Genomic DNA, 17,785 nt, shown 5'->3' with positions numbered 1-17,785 from the left:
AATTCCAGTAGGGGGGTTATGTTTCAGGATTTCAAAGTAGATTTGCCCTTTTATAAAAGATATCAAGGCGAATGTGTTTATACTGAAACAACCCCCTACCCACAGCCAGGCCCACAAGAGTGTTCTCTCTTTAACATTTCACGTCTTGCTGGATTGAAAGTTTTCCAGGTGTCGACCGCAGATCGGACTCAACTGGCTGAGGCCCTGTGGAGATCCCATGTCATAAAGCATTACTTTGTAAGAATAATATGAGATATGGTAAGAACTTACCTTTGTTATCTCTATTTCTACGAAGTCCATAGGGTTCCACAGGATACCTTGGGGTATAGGTGATGACGTCAGGCATCGGGCACCATAGAGTTAAGTTTTCAGCCTCCCAGGATGCACTAGGGTCCCCCTCCTATACCCCGCCCCCGAGCCAAGGCATCTCAGTTACGCACCAAGCCATAGGCCGGAGGAGGAGACGGAAGAGAGAGAAGAAAGATCTGGACACACACAAGAATCACATTCTCACCAGAGGGAGACGGAAAAAAATGGTGACCAGAGTAAAGCCCATCTGAAGCACAGGTGCGACAGGGCAGGAGTCCTGTGGAACCCTATGGACTTCGTAGAAATAGAGATAACAACGGTAAGTTCTTACCATATCTCATATTTTCTACATCAGGGTCCATAGGGTATCCACAGGATACCTTGGGGATGTCCCAAAGCAGTATCCTTTAAGGGTGGGGATGCTCCTGTGCTGAAAGGAGAATCCGCCGCCCGAAGGAAGCATCCTGAGAGGCAAAGGTGCCAAACGCGCAATACCTCACAAAGGTATGGACCGAGGACCACATGGCAGCCTTGCAGATCTGGACTGCAGATGCACCACGTCGAGCTGCCCACAAAGGACCCACAGATCTAGTGGAATGTGCCCTCACAGAAGAAAGAACCGGAAGGCCTTCATGAAGATAAGCTTCTGAAATAGCCATACGAATCCAACCTGCCAAAGTTTGCTTTGAAGCAGGCCAACCCTTTTTACGGAAGCCATAAAGGACAAACAAGGCGTCTGACTTCCTAAAAGAAGAAGTGCGGTCAACATAAATCCTTAAGGCCCGCACAATGTCCAAAGTGGCTAAAAGCAGGCACAACGATTCCCTCGTTGATGTGGAAACTTGAAACAACTTTGGGAAGGAATCCAGGACGAGTGCGCAGTATCGCCCTGTTCCTATGAAAAATCAGAAAAGGGGGTCTACAGGAGAGATGCCCTAAGTCAGAAACACGTCTGGCCGAAGCAATGGCCAGAAGGAATATTGTTTTAGCTGTCAGCCATTTAAGGTACACTGAGCCCAGTGGTTCAAACGGCGGTCCCTGGAGAGCTCTCAGGACCACAGCTAAATCCCAAGGCGCCACCGGTGGAAGAAAAGGTGGCTGAATGCGAAGAACACCTTGCATAAAGGTGCGCACATCAGGGAGCGCAGCAATCATATGATGTAACCAGACTGACATGGCAGACACCTGCACCTTCAGAGAAGCAAGGTGAAGCCCATGGTCTAGCCCCGCCTGTAGGAAAGCCAACACTCTAGACAGACGGAACTCCTGAGGGGCATAACCTCTCGGTCGACACCACTAGAAGAACGTATGCCACACACGATAGTATATCCTTGCAGAGGATGGTTTCCGAGCTCTTAGCATGGTTTGCACCACAGAGCTGGAAAACCCCCTGGACCTTAACATGGCCGTCTCAACAGCCACGCCGTCAAAGACAGCCGAGCCAGGTCCGGGTGCAGACAAGGACCCTGTGATAGTAGGTCCGGTCGTAGCGGCAACCGCAGAGGAATGTCCACGGACAGACTCTGAAGGTCTGAGAACCAGTGCCGCCTGGGCCTCGGGAGCGATCAACAGGAGTGTACCCCCTTCCTGTTTGAATTTCCGGATTACCCGCGGAAGAAGGGAAAACGGAGGAAAGAGATAAGCAAACCGAAACGTCCACTGGACGGACAGAGCATCCACCAGAGACGCCTTTTCGTCTCTTGTTCGAGACCCGTACACCGGCAACTTGTTGTTGTGCCGTGACGCCATGAGGTCCATCTCTGGAAGACCCCACTTGTCCACCAGAAGTTGACAAGAGACCATTCCCCCGGATGTACGTCCGGGCGACTGAGAAAATCCGCTTCCCAGTTGAGGACTCCCGGGATGAATACTGCTGATATAGCTGGGAGATTACGCTCCGCCCAGACCAGGATGCGGGACACCTCTACGAGTGCTGCCCGACTTCGGGTTCCTCCTTGTCGATTTATGTAGGCCACGGTGGTGGCGTTGTCCGACTGGACCTGCACAGGGTGATCTTGGAGAACCCGATGTGCCTGCTGGAGAGCATTGAAAACCGCGCGGAGTTCCAAGATGTTTATTGGAAGCTCCTTTTCTGCCTGAGTCCACCAGCCCTGGAACAAGTGTGGACCCGTGACAGCTCCCCAGCCCCGAAGACTGGCGTCCGTTGTCAATAGGACCCAGTTCGCCACCCAAAATCCACGACCCTTGTTGAGGTGGGTCGTCTGCAACCACCAGGCTAGAAACAGGCGAACCTTCGGAGTGAGCAGCATCGTCTGGGATTTTAGACTCTGAGGCAGTCCATACCATTTGGACAGGATCAATTGTTGCAGAGGTCTGGAGTGAAACTGGGCATATTCCACCATGTCGAATACTGACACCATGGAGCCCAGCAACCTCATCGCCTAGTGCAGAGACACTCGGCGACACTGTAGACAACTGCGCACCCTCAACTGCAAGGCAGAGATCTTTTCCCCCATCACAAAGATCCGTTGCTGTCTGGAGTCCAACAAGGCTCCGAGGTGCCGAATCCTCTGAGACGGGATCAGGGTGGACTTTTTCCAGTTTATCAACCAGCCGTGACGTTGCAGTACTGCAATTGTCAGGTCCAAATGGCGTAGAAGGAGCTCTGGAGATCCTGCCACCAACAGAAGGTCGTCCAGATACGGCAACATGCGGACTCCCTGCATCCGCAGGTAAGCCGCCATGACCTTGGTGAACACTCGTGGTGCTGTCGCCAGGCCAAAAGGTAACGCCCGGAACTGGAAGTGATCGTTGCGGATTGCAAACCTGAGGAACTGCTAATGGTGCAAAAGAATAGGGACATGCAGGTAAGCGTCCTGTATGTCCAAAGACACCACGTAATCCCCAGGTTCCAGTGCCAGAATGATGGACCGTAGGGTCTCCATCCGAAACCGAGGCACCCTCAAGGACTTGTTGAGGGCCTTGAGGTTGATTATAGGACGGTACGACCCATTGGGTTTCTGCACCAAAAATAGATTGGAGTAGAAACCCTGGACCCTCTGGCAGAAAGGAACAGGCACTATAACTCCAGCCTGGAGCATAGTGTGCAAAACATTCCGCAGTTCCAAGGCTTTGTTCCGGTCTAATGGAAGGCCTGGGGTGAAGAACCGGGATGGGGGCCTGTGCCGAAAGGAGAGGGCATACCCGTGAGAAACCACCTCGTGAACCCAATTGTCTGTCGTGGGTATCAACCAACACTGGGCGAACTGCAGCAGGCGGCCTCCCACTTTGGGATCCCCCAACGGGAGGCCCGGACCGTCAGGCCACAGGTTTGTCATCTGACTTAGGGGCTGGACGTCTGGTACTCCAGGCCTGTTTCCTGGGCTTGGCCGATTTCTTGGGCCCAGTCTGTCGGGGAGAAGACTGTGCTTTAGGCCTACCCTGGGCCCTGTAAGGCCGAAAGGACAACGTACCTGAACTTGAAGTGTCCGCAGCAGACGGGAGACATGCAGATTTGGCTGCTGCCAGAGTAGCTACAATTTTGTCCAGATTCGGACCAAATAGGACTTCTCCATTAAAAGGCAAAGCTTCTAAGCCCTTTTTGGAATCAGCGTCCGCTTTCCAAGATCGCAACCATAAGGTGCGACGAGCAGCAACTGCTGCAGAAGAAATCCTAGAGGTGAGGATACTGATATCCAAGGCCGCTTCATTTAAGTAAGTGGCCGAATCCCGAAGATTTCCCACCAACTCGGCCTGTTCGGCCAAACAGAGTCCAAAGACGCCTCCAAACTATCCGCTTAGTGCTCCATAGCTCTGGCTACCCAACACACGGCAATAGCTGGTCTGGACCCCCCCCCCCCCGCTAGGGAATAAATGGACTTCAGGCAGATTTCCACCTTGCGGTCCGTAGCATCCTTCAAGAAGGACATGGAAGGCATGGGCAAAGTGGCACTTCGCACTAGGCGTGTCACGTGAGAATCCACCTGTGGCGGGGATTCCCACTTAGAAAAATAATTGTCAGCAAATGGATAAGCCATGGCTAAGCGCCTCTGAGGCTGATACCGTTTTCCGGGATGTTTCCACGCCGCCTCTAAATGGTCTACTAAACCCGAAAGAGGAAACACGGTGGCATCACCCTTAATATCCTTGAAAAAGGCATATATGGACTTGGACACCGGAGGCTCATCATCCTCAATGACTAAAGCCATGCGGACTGCCCGAATAAGACCAGGAATATAAACTTTGGACTTCGCTTCCGACTCTTTAGTACGGAGAGGTTCTTGGTCAGATAGATCCAGAATCTCCCCATCATCGGACGTCACGTCGTCATCCTCATAAGGAGCAGACAGACGCCACAGGCCGCTTGTGCGGCCGCAACACAGACTCCCCTTGTAACACTTCCGACTAATGCTGTACTGAATTTGTCAGTGAATTAACCCACGCAGGCTCCTGGGAAACCTGGGGAGGGGAAATAGGGAGACTGTGGGGTACCATCAGTTGTCTCGGGAAAACCTGTATGGGTGACGACACCACTGACTGCTGGGACAATCCCATCTGGGAAAACGCAGGTGGCGGAGCTAACTGGCCCACTAGGGTTGTAAGCGCCTTAGCGAAACAAGCCCAGGGAGGTTCCTGTACCGGAGCCGTGACAGTAATTGACCAGGCCAATAAATAACACTGCCGACATAGCCCCTCCGCGTTACCCTTCCCCTCCTCTATTGGTACATTGCACTTAGTACACATAAGCTGGAGAGGAAATTCACTCTCAAACATGATGGTAAGTATGTGACCCCTCTCACTGATACTCGTTAGTAAGGTGGGAGAACCGCCCTGCAATCACCGCACCGCAAGGGCTTTAGCAGAGTAAGAGCAGGGACAGGTAAATGGCTAACATTAGAAAGTGAAAGTACAGGCAGCAGACGCTAGCATAGGGCACATACAATGCAGAAGAAATCAATCCCTGCACTAACAGCGCTGATCCTCAACTACGCAGACACAGAGCCTGGTAGGACACAGCGCTGCATACACTGTCCTTAAGCCACGGAGGAGAGGTATGCCGGGTGACCCAGACCGCGATGCCACCGATTAGCAGCTCCAGCAGCGTTCACCATGCAAAGATGGCCACCGAGGAGCAGAGAGGAGGCCGGCCGGGGGAGGAGCGCTGCCACAGGGCCAATCAGCAACGCAGAGAGGGCTGTATGCAGCGTGGGAGGCGCTGGCTGTATAAAGGGAAGGCGCGCTCCCCTGGCATGCAATTAACCCCTGGGACGCCGCAGCGCTTGCCGCTCAGCTGCGGCCCGCTGTCCCAGGGGGGTAGTGGAAGCGCAGGTTAGTACCTGGCTCCACGCTGCAGCCAGTCCCCAGGGAGCCCCCTGCCTGGGGACTGTGGGCCTGATTCAGAGGCGGACGCTATTTGCGCTCGCTCGTTCAGAAAAAGGGGCCGGCTATTTAAATTGAGCGCTCGCTCTTTGCGGTCTCTTGACGCCACTATGTCTGAGCGAGTGAACGAAATATGCGCTCGCTATTTTGTAAAGACGCCCCCTGGCCGGTCGCATCCTAGTCATCTCCGCTATTAATTTGATTAATCGAGTACATCGAAAGGCATCTGAACTGCTCGCAGTGCTTGTGGTAGGATTTTCCTACCGCAATCATGCGAACAGTTCAGGCTAAGAGACAACCAAGTGACGTGGCCGATGACGCTGCTTTGTTAATTATGCACACCCTTAAAACGCCCGTTTATGACCGTTTGGCACGCCTGTGTTCGGATCTCCACTCCCCGTTTTCAAGCACCTTCCCCTGTTACCACCCACAAACGCATCATCCTGTCACTCAAATTAGCTGGCACTCGCTATTTGGCAAGCGCTCGATTTCCGATCGCACTGACTGGTTGGCGCATGTGCATTACGACCCATACGCGTGTGCAGATGTGCGAACATCGCTCGGAGCGAACGAGCGGCTCTGAATCAGGCCCTGTTGACCATGTGCTCAGCAAGGACCCACCGTGGGACCCCCGCTGCTTACCTGCTCCCCTTGAATCCGGCCATGGTCCGAAGCATCTGGGGTCACCACTAGCTGTGACCCCAGATACTTACCAGCATCCCCGGATCAGTACCGGCGTTCTGGTACCGGCGGGGTGTAGGGGAGACGGCATGGACGTCAGCAGTGACTGTCCATGCTGTACTCCCAAATGTGCAGCCACAGCTGCCTTGAAGAAAACTTCAGGGGCTATTCTTAGCCCCCCTCTAAACAAGTGCTCTGACTCCAAGCCGGGCACCAACGAAACTGAGATGCCTTGGCTCGGGGGCGGGGTATAGGAGGGGGACCCTAGTGCATCCTGGGAGGCTGAAAACTTAACTCTATGGTGCCCGATGCCTGACGTCATCACCTATACCCCAAGGTATCCCGTGGATACCCTATGGACCCTGATGTAGAAAAGAGCTTTTACACATGGGAAGTCAGGTGGGGAAGGAGGGGTGTATTCTACAAGCACAGCTCACATGGGCCCAGAAAGCTGCTATAGGTGTAACAGAACAGGACGGAGCTCCATGCAGGATGAGGGGGGGAGAATGCCATCATTTTTGTGCATCCTGGATTTTTTGCGCACACCCGTCATATCTACTAAATAATTTCTGTCGACGGGAGCGAATGCATGGTCTCTGTCTGCACCCTCCCGTGGAGGCGACAAGTCCCTCTTTTGGGCACCCAGGATGCATTAAGCAAAACTTTAGATGGGTTTAGCCGCTTTAGTCTATTTGGACGTGACATGTGCGGAAACCTGCAACAATTTAATGGTTTAAAAGATCGACAGACAAAAGGTCAACAATGTATAGGTTGACTGGGTCAAAAGGCCGACAGGGACACTTTTTTTTTTTTTTTTAATATATATATATATTTTAAGCCTAATCCTAACCCTCCGCCAAGTGCCTAAACCTACCCCACCTCCTAGTGCCTAACCCTCCAGCAGCGTACCCCTTCCCCCAAGTGCCTAACCCTAAAAATTTTGAAAAAAACAAAAAATAGTGTCAACATTTTTGTATAAACCTTTGACGTGTCGATTTTGTACCTGTCAACCTATTACCTGTCGACTTTTATATTGTCGACCATTCATCGAGAAACCCAATTGAATATCGCCCTGTGGGTTTAGAATGGTGAATGGGTGCGCAGAATAAAGAAATCCCCAATCTATCCAAGGAGCTCTACTGAAGACATACAGATGGCTTGTAGTGCACTGATTTGGGTATAATAGATAGTCAGTCAATAGGCAACAGAGATAAAAAGTCAACATATCAAAAGGTAGACACAAAAATGGTTGACGCATTTTTTTTTGTGCTTTAACCCTAACCCTTCCCCTAGTGCCTAACTCTAACCTAACCCTAGTGCCCAACTCTAACCCTAGTGCCCAACTCTAACCCTAGTGCCCAACTCTAACCCTAGTGCCCAACTCTAACCCTAGTGCCCAACTCTAACCCTAGTGCCCAACTCTAACCCAACCCTAGTGCCCAACTCTAACCCAACCCTAGTGCCCAACTCTAACCCAACCCTAGTGCCCAACTCTAACCCAACCCTAGTGCCCAACTCTAACCCAACCCTAGTGCCCAACTCTAACCCAACCCTAGTGCCCAACTCTAACCCAACCCTAGTGCCCAACTCTAACCTAACCCTAGTGCCCAACTCTAACCTAACCCTAGTGCCCAACTCTAACCTAACCCTAGTGCCCAACTCTAACCTAACCCTAGTGCCCAACTCTAACCTAACCCTAGTGCCCAACTCTAACCTAACCCTAGTGCCCAACTCTAACCTAACCCTAGTGCCCAACTCTAACCTAACCCTAGTGCCCAACTCTAACCTAACCCTAGTGCCCAACTCTAACCTAACCCTAGTGCCCAACTCTAACCTAACCCTAGTGCCCAACTCTAACCTAACCCTAGTGCCCAACTCTAACCTAACCCTAGTGCCCAACTCTAACCTAACCCTAGTGCCCAACTCTAACCTAACCTTAGTGCCTAACTCTAACCTAACCCTCCTCCTATTACCTAACTAACCGTCCTCTCTGGCAGCCTAACCCTAACCATGTTGGGAAAACATATGTCGACCATTATGTCGGTTGACCTTTGTACCTGTTGACCTTTTTACCATGTCGATTTATTCATTGTCAATCTTCCATCCGGATACCTACTGATTTTACCTACATTGTGCACAGTTCAGTGCAAGACAACTACATTATTCAGGTAACAGGAAAATGTATTATCTTATATTCATAAGACCCCACCAGGACTCCCTAGTGCCCCAGAAGGTGATACAACTGACAACAAGAAATGCAAGTACAAAGTAATACAGGCAGTGCAGAAAGACACACACAGATACACAACTAAAGTCAGTGCTTAGCAATTATGTAAAGGCGGCAAAGTGGGGAGGGCCTTGCTCGTACAAGCTGACATTCTATAGAGCATATGGGTGGGTGCAATCCCCCACGTGCTATGTGTGTGTAATATAGGGACTAGGTGCATATTTAATTACGGAGGAGCCCCATAAACGCTTCTTCCCAGATAAAAGGTAGGTATCAGATTCCAAAACACGACCAAACAGCTGCACCTGTGCACCACTAATATCACTCACACACTCCAAGAGACTAAAGAAGAAAATCAAGTCTGGTCACAGAGGTCAACATGGATGTTAGGTCAACAGGAAAAAGGTCAACATTCACAAATGTTGACATTTATAAAATGTCGTCACCTGAATGTTCACAAACTTTTTTTTATTATTTTGCATATTTTAGCCTAACCTTAAATCACACCCTAAAAAGAACACAAAAATATTACTGTCAACATTTTAGTGCAGACATAGAACAAGTCATCATTCTGAGCGGATACCTGGGGCGCCGTGAAATAAATGCTGATACTCTAGGGTGCCATGATTTAAAGTAGTTTGGGAACCACTGACATAGGCCAATACCGGTGCCAGAGTACATAAATATAACATAGGCCAATACCGGTGCCAGAGTACATAAATATAACATAGGCCAATAACGGTGCCAGAGTACATAAATATAACATAGGCCAATACCGGTGCCAGAGTACATAAATATAACATAGGCCAATACCGGTGCCAGAGTACATAAATATAACATAGGCCAATACCGGTGCCAGAGTACATAAATATAACATAGGCCAATACCGGTGCCAGAGTACATAAATATAACATAGGCCAATACCGGTGCCAGAGTACATAAATATAACATAGGCCAATACCGGTGCCAGAGTACATAAATATAACATAGGCCAATACCGGTGCCAGAGTACATAAATATAACATAGGCCAATACCGGTGCCAGAGTACATAAATAGGCCAATACCGATGCCAGAGTACATAAATATAACATAGGCCAATACCGGTGCCAGAGTACATAAATATAACATAGGCCAATACCGATGCCAGAGTACATAAATATAACATAGGCCAATACCGGTGCCAGAGTACATAAATATAACATAGGCCAATACCGGTGCCAGAGTACATAAATATAACATAGGCCAATACCGGTGCCAGAGTACATAAATATAACATAGGCCAATACCGGTGCCAGAGTACATAAATAGAACATAGGCCAATACCGGTGCCAGAGTACATAAATATAACATAGGCCAATACCGGTGCCAGAGTACATAAATATAACATAGGCCAATACCGGTGCCAGAGTACATAAAGATAACATAGGCCAATACCGGTGCCAGAGTACATAAATATAACATAGGCCAATACCGGTGCCAGAGTACATAAATATAACATAGGCCAATACATATGCCAGAGTACATAAATATAACATAGGCCAATACATATGCCAGAGTACATAAATATAACATAGGCCAATACCGATGCCAGAGTAGATAAATATAACATAGGCCAATACCGGTGCCAGAGTAGATAAATATAACATAGGCCAATACCGGTGCCAGAGTACATAAATATAACATAGGCCAATACCGGTGCCAGAGTACATAAATATAACATAGGCCAATACCGGTGCCAGAGTACATAAATATAACATAGGCCAATACCGATGCCAGAGTACATAAATATAACATAGGCCAATACCGGTGCCAGAGTACATAAATATAACATAGGCCAATACCGGTGCCAGGGTACATAAATATAACATAGGCCAATACCGGTGCCAGAGTACATAAATATAACATAGGCCAATACCGGTGCCAGAGTACATAAATATAACATAGGCCAATATCGGTGCCAGAGTACATAAATATAACATAGGCCAATACCGGTGCCAGAGTACATAAATAGAACATAGGCCAATACCGGTGCCAGAGTACATAAATAGAACATAGGCCAATACCGGTGCCAGAGTACATAAATAGAACATAGGCCAATACCGGTGCCAGAGTACATAAATATAACATAGGCCAGAGGTTCCCAAATGTGGTCCTCAAGGCTCCCCAACAGGTCAGGTTTTGGAGATGCATGGTTGAGCACAGGTGGTTACATCAAATTGACTAAGGTACTAATTAAGTCACCTGTGCTCAACCATGGATATCTCTAAAACCTGATCTGCATTTGAGAACCTCTGACATAGGCTAATACCGGTGCCAGAGTACATAAATATGCCAATGCCAGAATACATGCACACCACCGTGTGCCAATGCCAGAGTACATACAGCGGGTAAAATAAGTATTGAACACATCAACATTTTTCTCAGTAAATATATATGTATTGGGGCTATTGTAATGACATTTTTACCAAATGTCAGCAACAACCCAAACAATCCACACATGCAAAGAAATCAAACCATAGATGTCCATAAATTAAGTTGTGTGTAATAATGTGAAATTACAAAGGGAAAAAGTAATGAACACATGAAGAAAGGGAGGTGCAAAAAGGCATGGAAAGCCAAGACACCAGCTGAAATCTATCAGTAATTAGAAAGCAATCCTGCCCCTTGTCAGTGCAAATTAATATAACCTGGTTCAGTCCCAACTGATGGCCTATAAATAGGTGTCTCATAACTAAGGTGTTACACAAGACACAACTCATGATGGGTAAAAGCAAAGAGCTCTCTCTAGACCTTCGCAACCTTATTGTTGCAAAACATACAGATGGCATTGGTTACAGAAGGATTTCTAAACTTCTGAATGTTGCAGTGAGCACTGTTGGGACCATAATCCGGAAGTGGAAAGAACATAATTTCACCATAAACCAGCCCCGACCAGGTGCTCCTCGGCAAGATTTCTGAGAGACTAGTGAAAATAATTATCAGAAGAGTTGTCCAAGTGCCAAGGACCACTTGTGGAGAGCTTCAGAAATACCTGGAATTAGCAGGTACAATTGTTTAAAAGAAAACAATAAGTAATGCACTCAACCGCCATGGCCTGTATGCACGCTCATCACGCAAGACTCCATTGCTGAAGAAAACGCATGTTGAAGCTCGTTTAAAGTTTGCTGCACAACATTTGGGCTAGCCTGTGAAATACTGAGAGAATATAGTCTGGTCAGATGAGACCAAAATTCTTTGAATGCCATAATACACACCGTGTTTGGAGGAGAAATGTCACTGCACATCACCCCAAAAACACCATGCCAACAGTGAAGTATGGAGGTAGTAACATCATGGTGTGGGGCTGTTTTTCAGCATACGGTACTGGCATACTTCATATGGTTGAAGGAAAGATGAATGGAAAAATGTACCGAGACATTCTTGATAAAAATCAGTTGTCATCTACGAGGATGCTGAAGATGAAACGAGGGTGGAAATTTCAGCAAGACAATGATCCCTGTCGATGTTGAGTGACAGCACGCCCCCTTTGGTGGGCGGCCGGTGGAGTGGCTGGGAGTCCCATGGGAGCTGGGAGTCCCATGGGAACGCCTACCGTCTGGAGCCGGCCCCACTGACATAACTAGTGATGTCAGTGGGAGTGCTCTCGGCTCTGTTTGAGACGAAAGCACTCTAGGGCTTGCGGCAAAGAGACCCTACCACAAGGGTCTCGTCGCAAGCCCGATGGTCTTGACCATCGCGACCATCTTCCTGGCCGCTCGCTATAGCTGTGGGTGGTCACCCACAGCTATGCGAGCGGCCAGGGGTCCGCTCTAAAAAAACAGAAGGCCGGCCCTGATTCAGAGAGAGCGCTCTGTCAGAGCGTCCGGCTCTGAATCAGGCCCAGAGTTCATAGAAGAGGCCATGGAACCATCAAGATTTGAAGACTGTTTGTGTGGAAGAATGGGCCAAAATCACACCTGAGCAATGCACACGACTAGTCTCTCCATAGAGGAGGCGCCTTGAAGCTGTCATTACCGACAAAGGCTTTTGTACGAAATATTAAATAAATGTCAGTAAGCGTGTTCAATACTTTTTCCCTGTGTAATTTCACATAACTTAATTTATTGACATCTATGGTTTGATGTCTCTGCATGTGTGGATGGCATGGGTTGTTGCTGACATTTGGTGATAATTTCATTACAATAGCCCCATTACACACATATATATATATATTTGCTGAGAAAAATATTGATGTGTTCAATACTTATTTTACCCTCTGTACATACCACACAGTGCCGGTGCCAGAGTACATACACACCACACAGTGCCGGTGCCAGAGTACATACACACCACGCAGTGCCAGGGTACATACACACCACACAGTGCCAGAGTACATACACACCACACAGTGCCAGAGTACATACACACCACACAGTGCCAGAGTACATACACACCACACAGTGCCAGAGTACATACACACCACACAGTGCCAGAGCACATACACACCACACAGTGCCGGTGCCAGAGTACATACACACAGTGCCAGAGTACATACACACCACACAGTGCCGCTGCCAGAGTACATACACACAGTGCCAGAGTACATACACACCACACAGTGCCGGTGCCCGAATACATACACACCACACAGTGCCAGAGAACATACACACCACACAGTGCCGGTGCCCGAGTACATACACACCACACAGTGCCAGAGTACATACACACCACACAGTGCCAGAGTACATACACACAACACAGCGCCGATTCCAGAGTACACACACACAACACAGCGCCGATTCCAGAGTACATACACACCACACAGCGCCGATTCCAGAGTACATACACACCACACAGCGCCGATTCCAGAGTACATACACACCACACAGCGCCGATTCCAGAGTACATACACACCACACAGCGCCGATTCCAGAGTACATACACACCACACAGCGCCGATTCCAGAGTACATACGCACCACACAGTGCCGGTGCCAGAGTACATACGCACCACACAGTGCCGATTCCAGAGTACATACGCACCACACAGTGCCGGTGCCAGAGTACATACGCACCGCACAGAGCCGGTGCCAGAGTACATACGCACCACACAGTGCCGATACCAGAGTACATACGCACCACACAGTGCCGGTGCCAGAGTACATACGCACCACACAGTGCCGGTGCCAGAGTACATACGCACCACACAGTGCCGGTGCCAGAGTACATACGCACCACACAGTGCCGGTGCCAGAGTACATACGCACCACACAGTGCCGGTGCCAGAGTACATACGCACCACACAGTGCCGGTGCCAGAGTACATACGCACCACACAGTGCCGGTGCCAGAGTACATACGCACCACACAGTGCCGCTGCCAGAGTACATACGCACCACACAGTGCCGCTGCCAGAGTACATACGCACCACACAGTGCCGCTGCCAGAGTACATACACACCACACAGTGCCGATTCCAGAGTACATACGCACCACACAGTGCCGGTGCCAGAGTACATACGCACCACACAGTGCCGCTGCCAGAGTACATACACACCACACAGTGCCGCTGCCAGAGTACATACACACAGTGCCAGAGTACATACACACCACACAGTGCCGCTGCCAGAGTACATACGCACCACACAGTGCCGCTGCCAGAGTACATACACACCACACAGTGCCGATTCCAGAGTACATACACACCACACAGTGCCGGTGCCAGAGTACATACACACCACACAGTGCCGCTGCCAGAGTACATACACACCACACAGTGCCGCTGCCAGAGTACATACACACAGTGCCAGAGTACATACACACCACATGGTGCCAGAGTACATACACACCACACAGTGCCGATGCAGAGTACATACACACCACACACACAGTGCCAGAGTAAATACACACCACACAGTGCCGGTGCAGAGTACATATACACCACACAGTGCCGGTGCAGAGTACAGACGCACCACACAGTGCCGGTGCAGAGTACATATACACCACACAGTGCCGGTGCAGAGTACAGACGCACCACACAGTGCCGGTGCAGAGTACATACGCACCACACAGTGCCGCTGCCAGAGTACATACGCACCACACAGTGCCGCTGCCAGAGTACATACACACCACAGAGTGCCGCTGCCAGAGTACATACACACCACACAGTGCCGATTCCAGAGTACATACGCACCACACAGTGCCGGTGCCAGAGTACATACGCACAACACAGTGCCGATTCCAGAGTACATACGCACCACACAGTGCCGGTGCCAGAGTACATACACACCACACAGTGCCGCTGCCAGAGTACATACACACCACACAGTGCCGCTGCCAGAGTACATACACACAGTGCCAGAGTACATACACACCACATGGTGCCAGAGTACATACACACCACACAGTGCCGATGCAGAGTACATATACACCACACAGTGCCGGTGCAGAGTACAGACGCACCACACAGTGCCGGTGGAGAGTACATATACACCACACAGTGCCGGTGCAGAGTACATATACACCACACAGTGCCGGTGCAGAGTACATATACACCACACAGTGCCGGTGCAGAGTACAGACGCACCACACAGTGCCGGTGCAGAGTACATATACACCACACAGTGCCGGTGCAGAGTACAGACGCACCACACAGTGCCGGTGCAGAGTACATATACACCACACAGTGCCGGTGCAGAGTACAGACGCACCACACAGTGCCGATGCAGAGTACATACACACCACACAGTGCCGATGCAGAGTACATACGCACCACACAGTGCCGATGCAGAGTACATACGCACCACACAGTGCCGATGCAGAGTACATACGCACCACACAGTGCCGGTGCCAGAGTACATACACAATACATAAATAAAACGTGAAAAATTTGTTACATTTTGATGGATTGCCTAACACACATACCTATTTATAAATCCATTGGTTAGCTGGACTGCGCCGGATGAGGGTGTAGTGTTGATGGCGGTCTCTCTGGTCTGTGTTTCAGGCGCTGGCTGAGTTCTATAACCAGAAAAAACAAGAATAACCCATATTTTAATAGAATTGTGCACTGCCCCAGGGTACGGTATGTGCCAACTACTCAGTAACAGGCAGAAGCCTATCAGGGTTAAACTTCCGGGAAAGCTTCTGTTGTCTGCATGGGCCCCCAGCAGCTAATGGCAGCCAATGACTTTGGCCTAAAATGAACAGCAATTCCCCGACACCTCCACATAACAATATTCAGTACAGGCTACGGTTTATGGCACATTAATGGCTGCCTGATCATCAAGTGTGCAGTACACGCTATCAGCACAAAGTGCCTGGAAAGTATATATTCCGGAACCTCTAACCATTATAGTATGAGAAAATACAGTATTACATAACTAGGTACCGCTGATTACATATTGCACTTTCCATAACTGCAGAATAACCATATGGCCCTGACCCTGCATTATATTTCTGCCCACACACGAGTATACTGTGCCCACACACGAGTATACTGTGCCCACACACGAGTATACTGTGCCCACACACGAGTATACTGTGCCCACACACGAGTATACTGTGCCCACACACGTGTATACTGTGCCCACACACGTGTATACTGTGCCCACACACGAGTATACTGTGCCCACACACGAGTATACTGTGCCCACACACGTGTATACTGTGCCCACACACGCACTGTGCATCTTCCCTGTATATCATGGATAACACAGTATCACGGGTTCAGGCTTTTCCTGTGTGTAGTGTGGCATCACTTTGCTGCTTATGGGAATGAAATCGGTCAGCACCATTTTTTAATACACAATAATTCCATTTTTATAACGCTTTTCACCAATAGGACTACAGGCACTTTATATTGGATGGATTTATACATTCTACATATCCCGGGATCAAAGTAACCAGTCACTCATTATATTGTCATTACTTTGGAAGCCGGCCTAGTGTGTTATTCAGGACCACTAATTACATCTCAGTACCAGTTTCTCGTCTTTGTTTTGTGACCATTTTTACATACATACGTCTCCTTACACATCTTTGCTGCAGTTGCGCTAAAAAGCCCCTATCGGCACTCCAGGTCCAGTGAGACTCTGCTAGCATTAGACACATTTTTGTCACAAAAAATATACCAAAGTCTCAATGTGATGGACTAGGATGCACCAGCAGACTGCGCTGAGTAATGTGATATGTGACACCTGTATATCTGTGTGCTCCTGAGTCTGTATATAGGAGACTGCACTGAGTAATGTGATATGTGACACCTGTATATCTGTGTGCTCCTGAGTCTGTATATAGGAGACTGCGCTGAGTAATGTGATATATGACACCTGTATATCTGTGTGCTCCTGAGTCTGTATATGGGAGACTGCGCTGAGTAATGTGATATGTGACACCTGTATATCTGTGTGCTCCTGAGTCTGTATATAGGAGACTGCGCTGAGTAATGTGATATCTGACACCTGTATATCTGTGTGCTCCTGAGTCTGTATATGGGAGACTGCGCTGAGTAATGTGATATATGACACCTGTATATCTGTGTGCTCCTGAGTCTGTATATGGGAGACTGCGCTGAGTAATGTGATATGTGACACCTGTATATCTGTGTGCTCCTGAGTCTATATATAGGAGACTGCGCTGAGTAATGTGATATGTGACACCTGTATATCTGTGTGCTCCTGAGTCTATATATAGGAGACTGCGCTGAGTAATGTGATATCTGACACCTGTATATCTGTGTGCTCCTGAGTCTGTATATGGGAGACTGCGCTGAGTAATGTGATATGTGACACCTGTATATCTGTGTGCTCCTGAGTCTGTATATGGGAGACTGCGCTGAGTAATGTGATATGTGACACCTGTATATCTGTGTGCTCCTGTGTCTGTATATGGGAGACTGCGCTGAGTAATGTGATATATGACACCTGTGTATCTGTGTGCTCCTGAGTCTGTATATAGGAGACTGTGCTGAGTAATGTGATGTGTGACACCTGTGTATCTGTGTGCTCCTGAGTCTGTATATGGGAGACTGCGCTGAGTAATGTGATATGTGACACCTGTATATCTGTGTGCTCCTGAGTCTGTATATGGGAGACTGCGCTGAGTAATGTGATATGTGACACCTGTATATCTGTGTGCTCCTGAGTCTGTATATGGGAGACTGCGCTGAGTAATGTGATATGTGACACCTGTATATCTGTGTGCTCCTGAGTCTGTATATGGGAGACTGCGCTGAGTAATGTGATATGTGA

At 48.9% G+C, this 17,785-nt stretch overlaps 1 protein-coding gene across 1 annotated transcript in view; it reads right to left on the bottom strand.

Moving 5' to 3' along the window:
- KIAA1328 (KIAA1328 ortholog) overlaps positions 1–17,785 on the bottom strand; it is a 174,238-nt gene that overhangs the window by 32,555 nt on the left and 123,898 nt on the right. The window contains exon 8 of the mRNA XM_088442410.1: positions 15,459–15,554. Within this exon, the coding sequence (XP_088298536.1) occupies positions 15,459–15,554 (96 nt within the window). The remainder of the gene's footprint in view (positions 1–15,458; positions 15,555–17,785) is intronic.

This window comes from Taudactylus pleione, unplaced genomic scaffold, assembly GCF_031769625.1.
Source record: "Taudactylus pleione unplaced genomic scaffold, aTauple2 ptg000311l, whole genome shotgun sequence".
In the NCBI taxonomy this organism is placed as follows: domain Eukaryota; kingdom Metazoa; phylum Chordata; class Amphibia; order Anura; family Myobatrachidae; genus Taudactylus; species Taudactylus pleione.
This window is presented reverse-complemented; position numbering and strand designations above follow the sequence as displayed.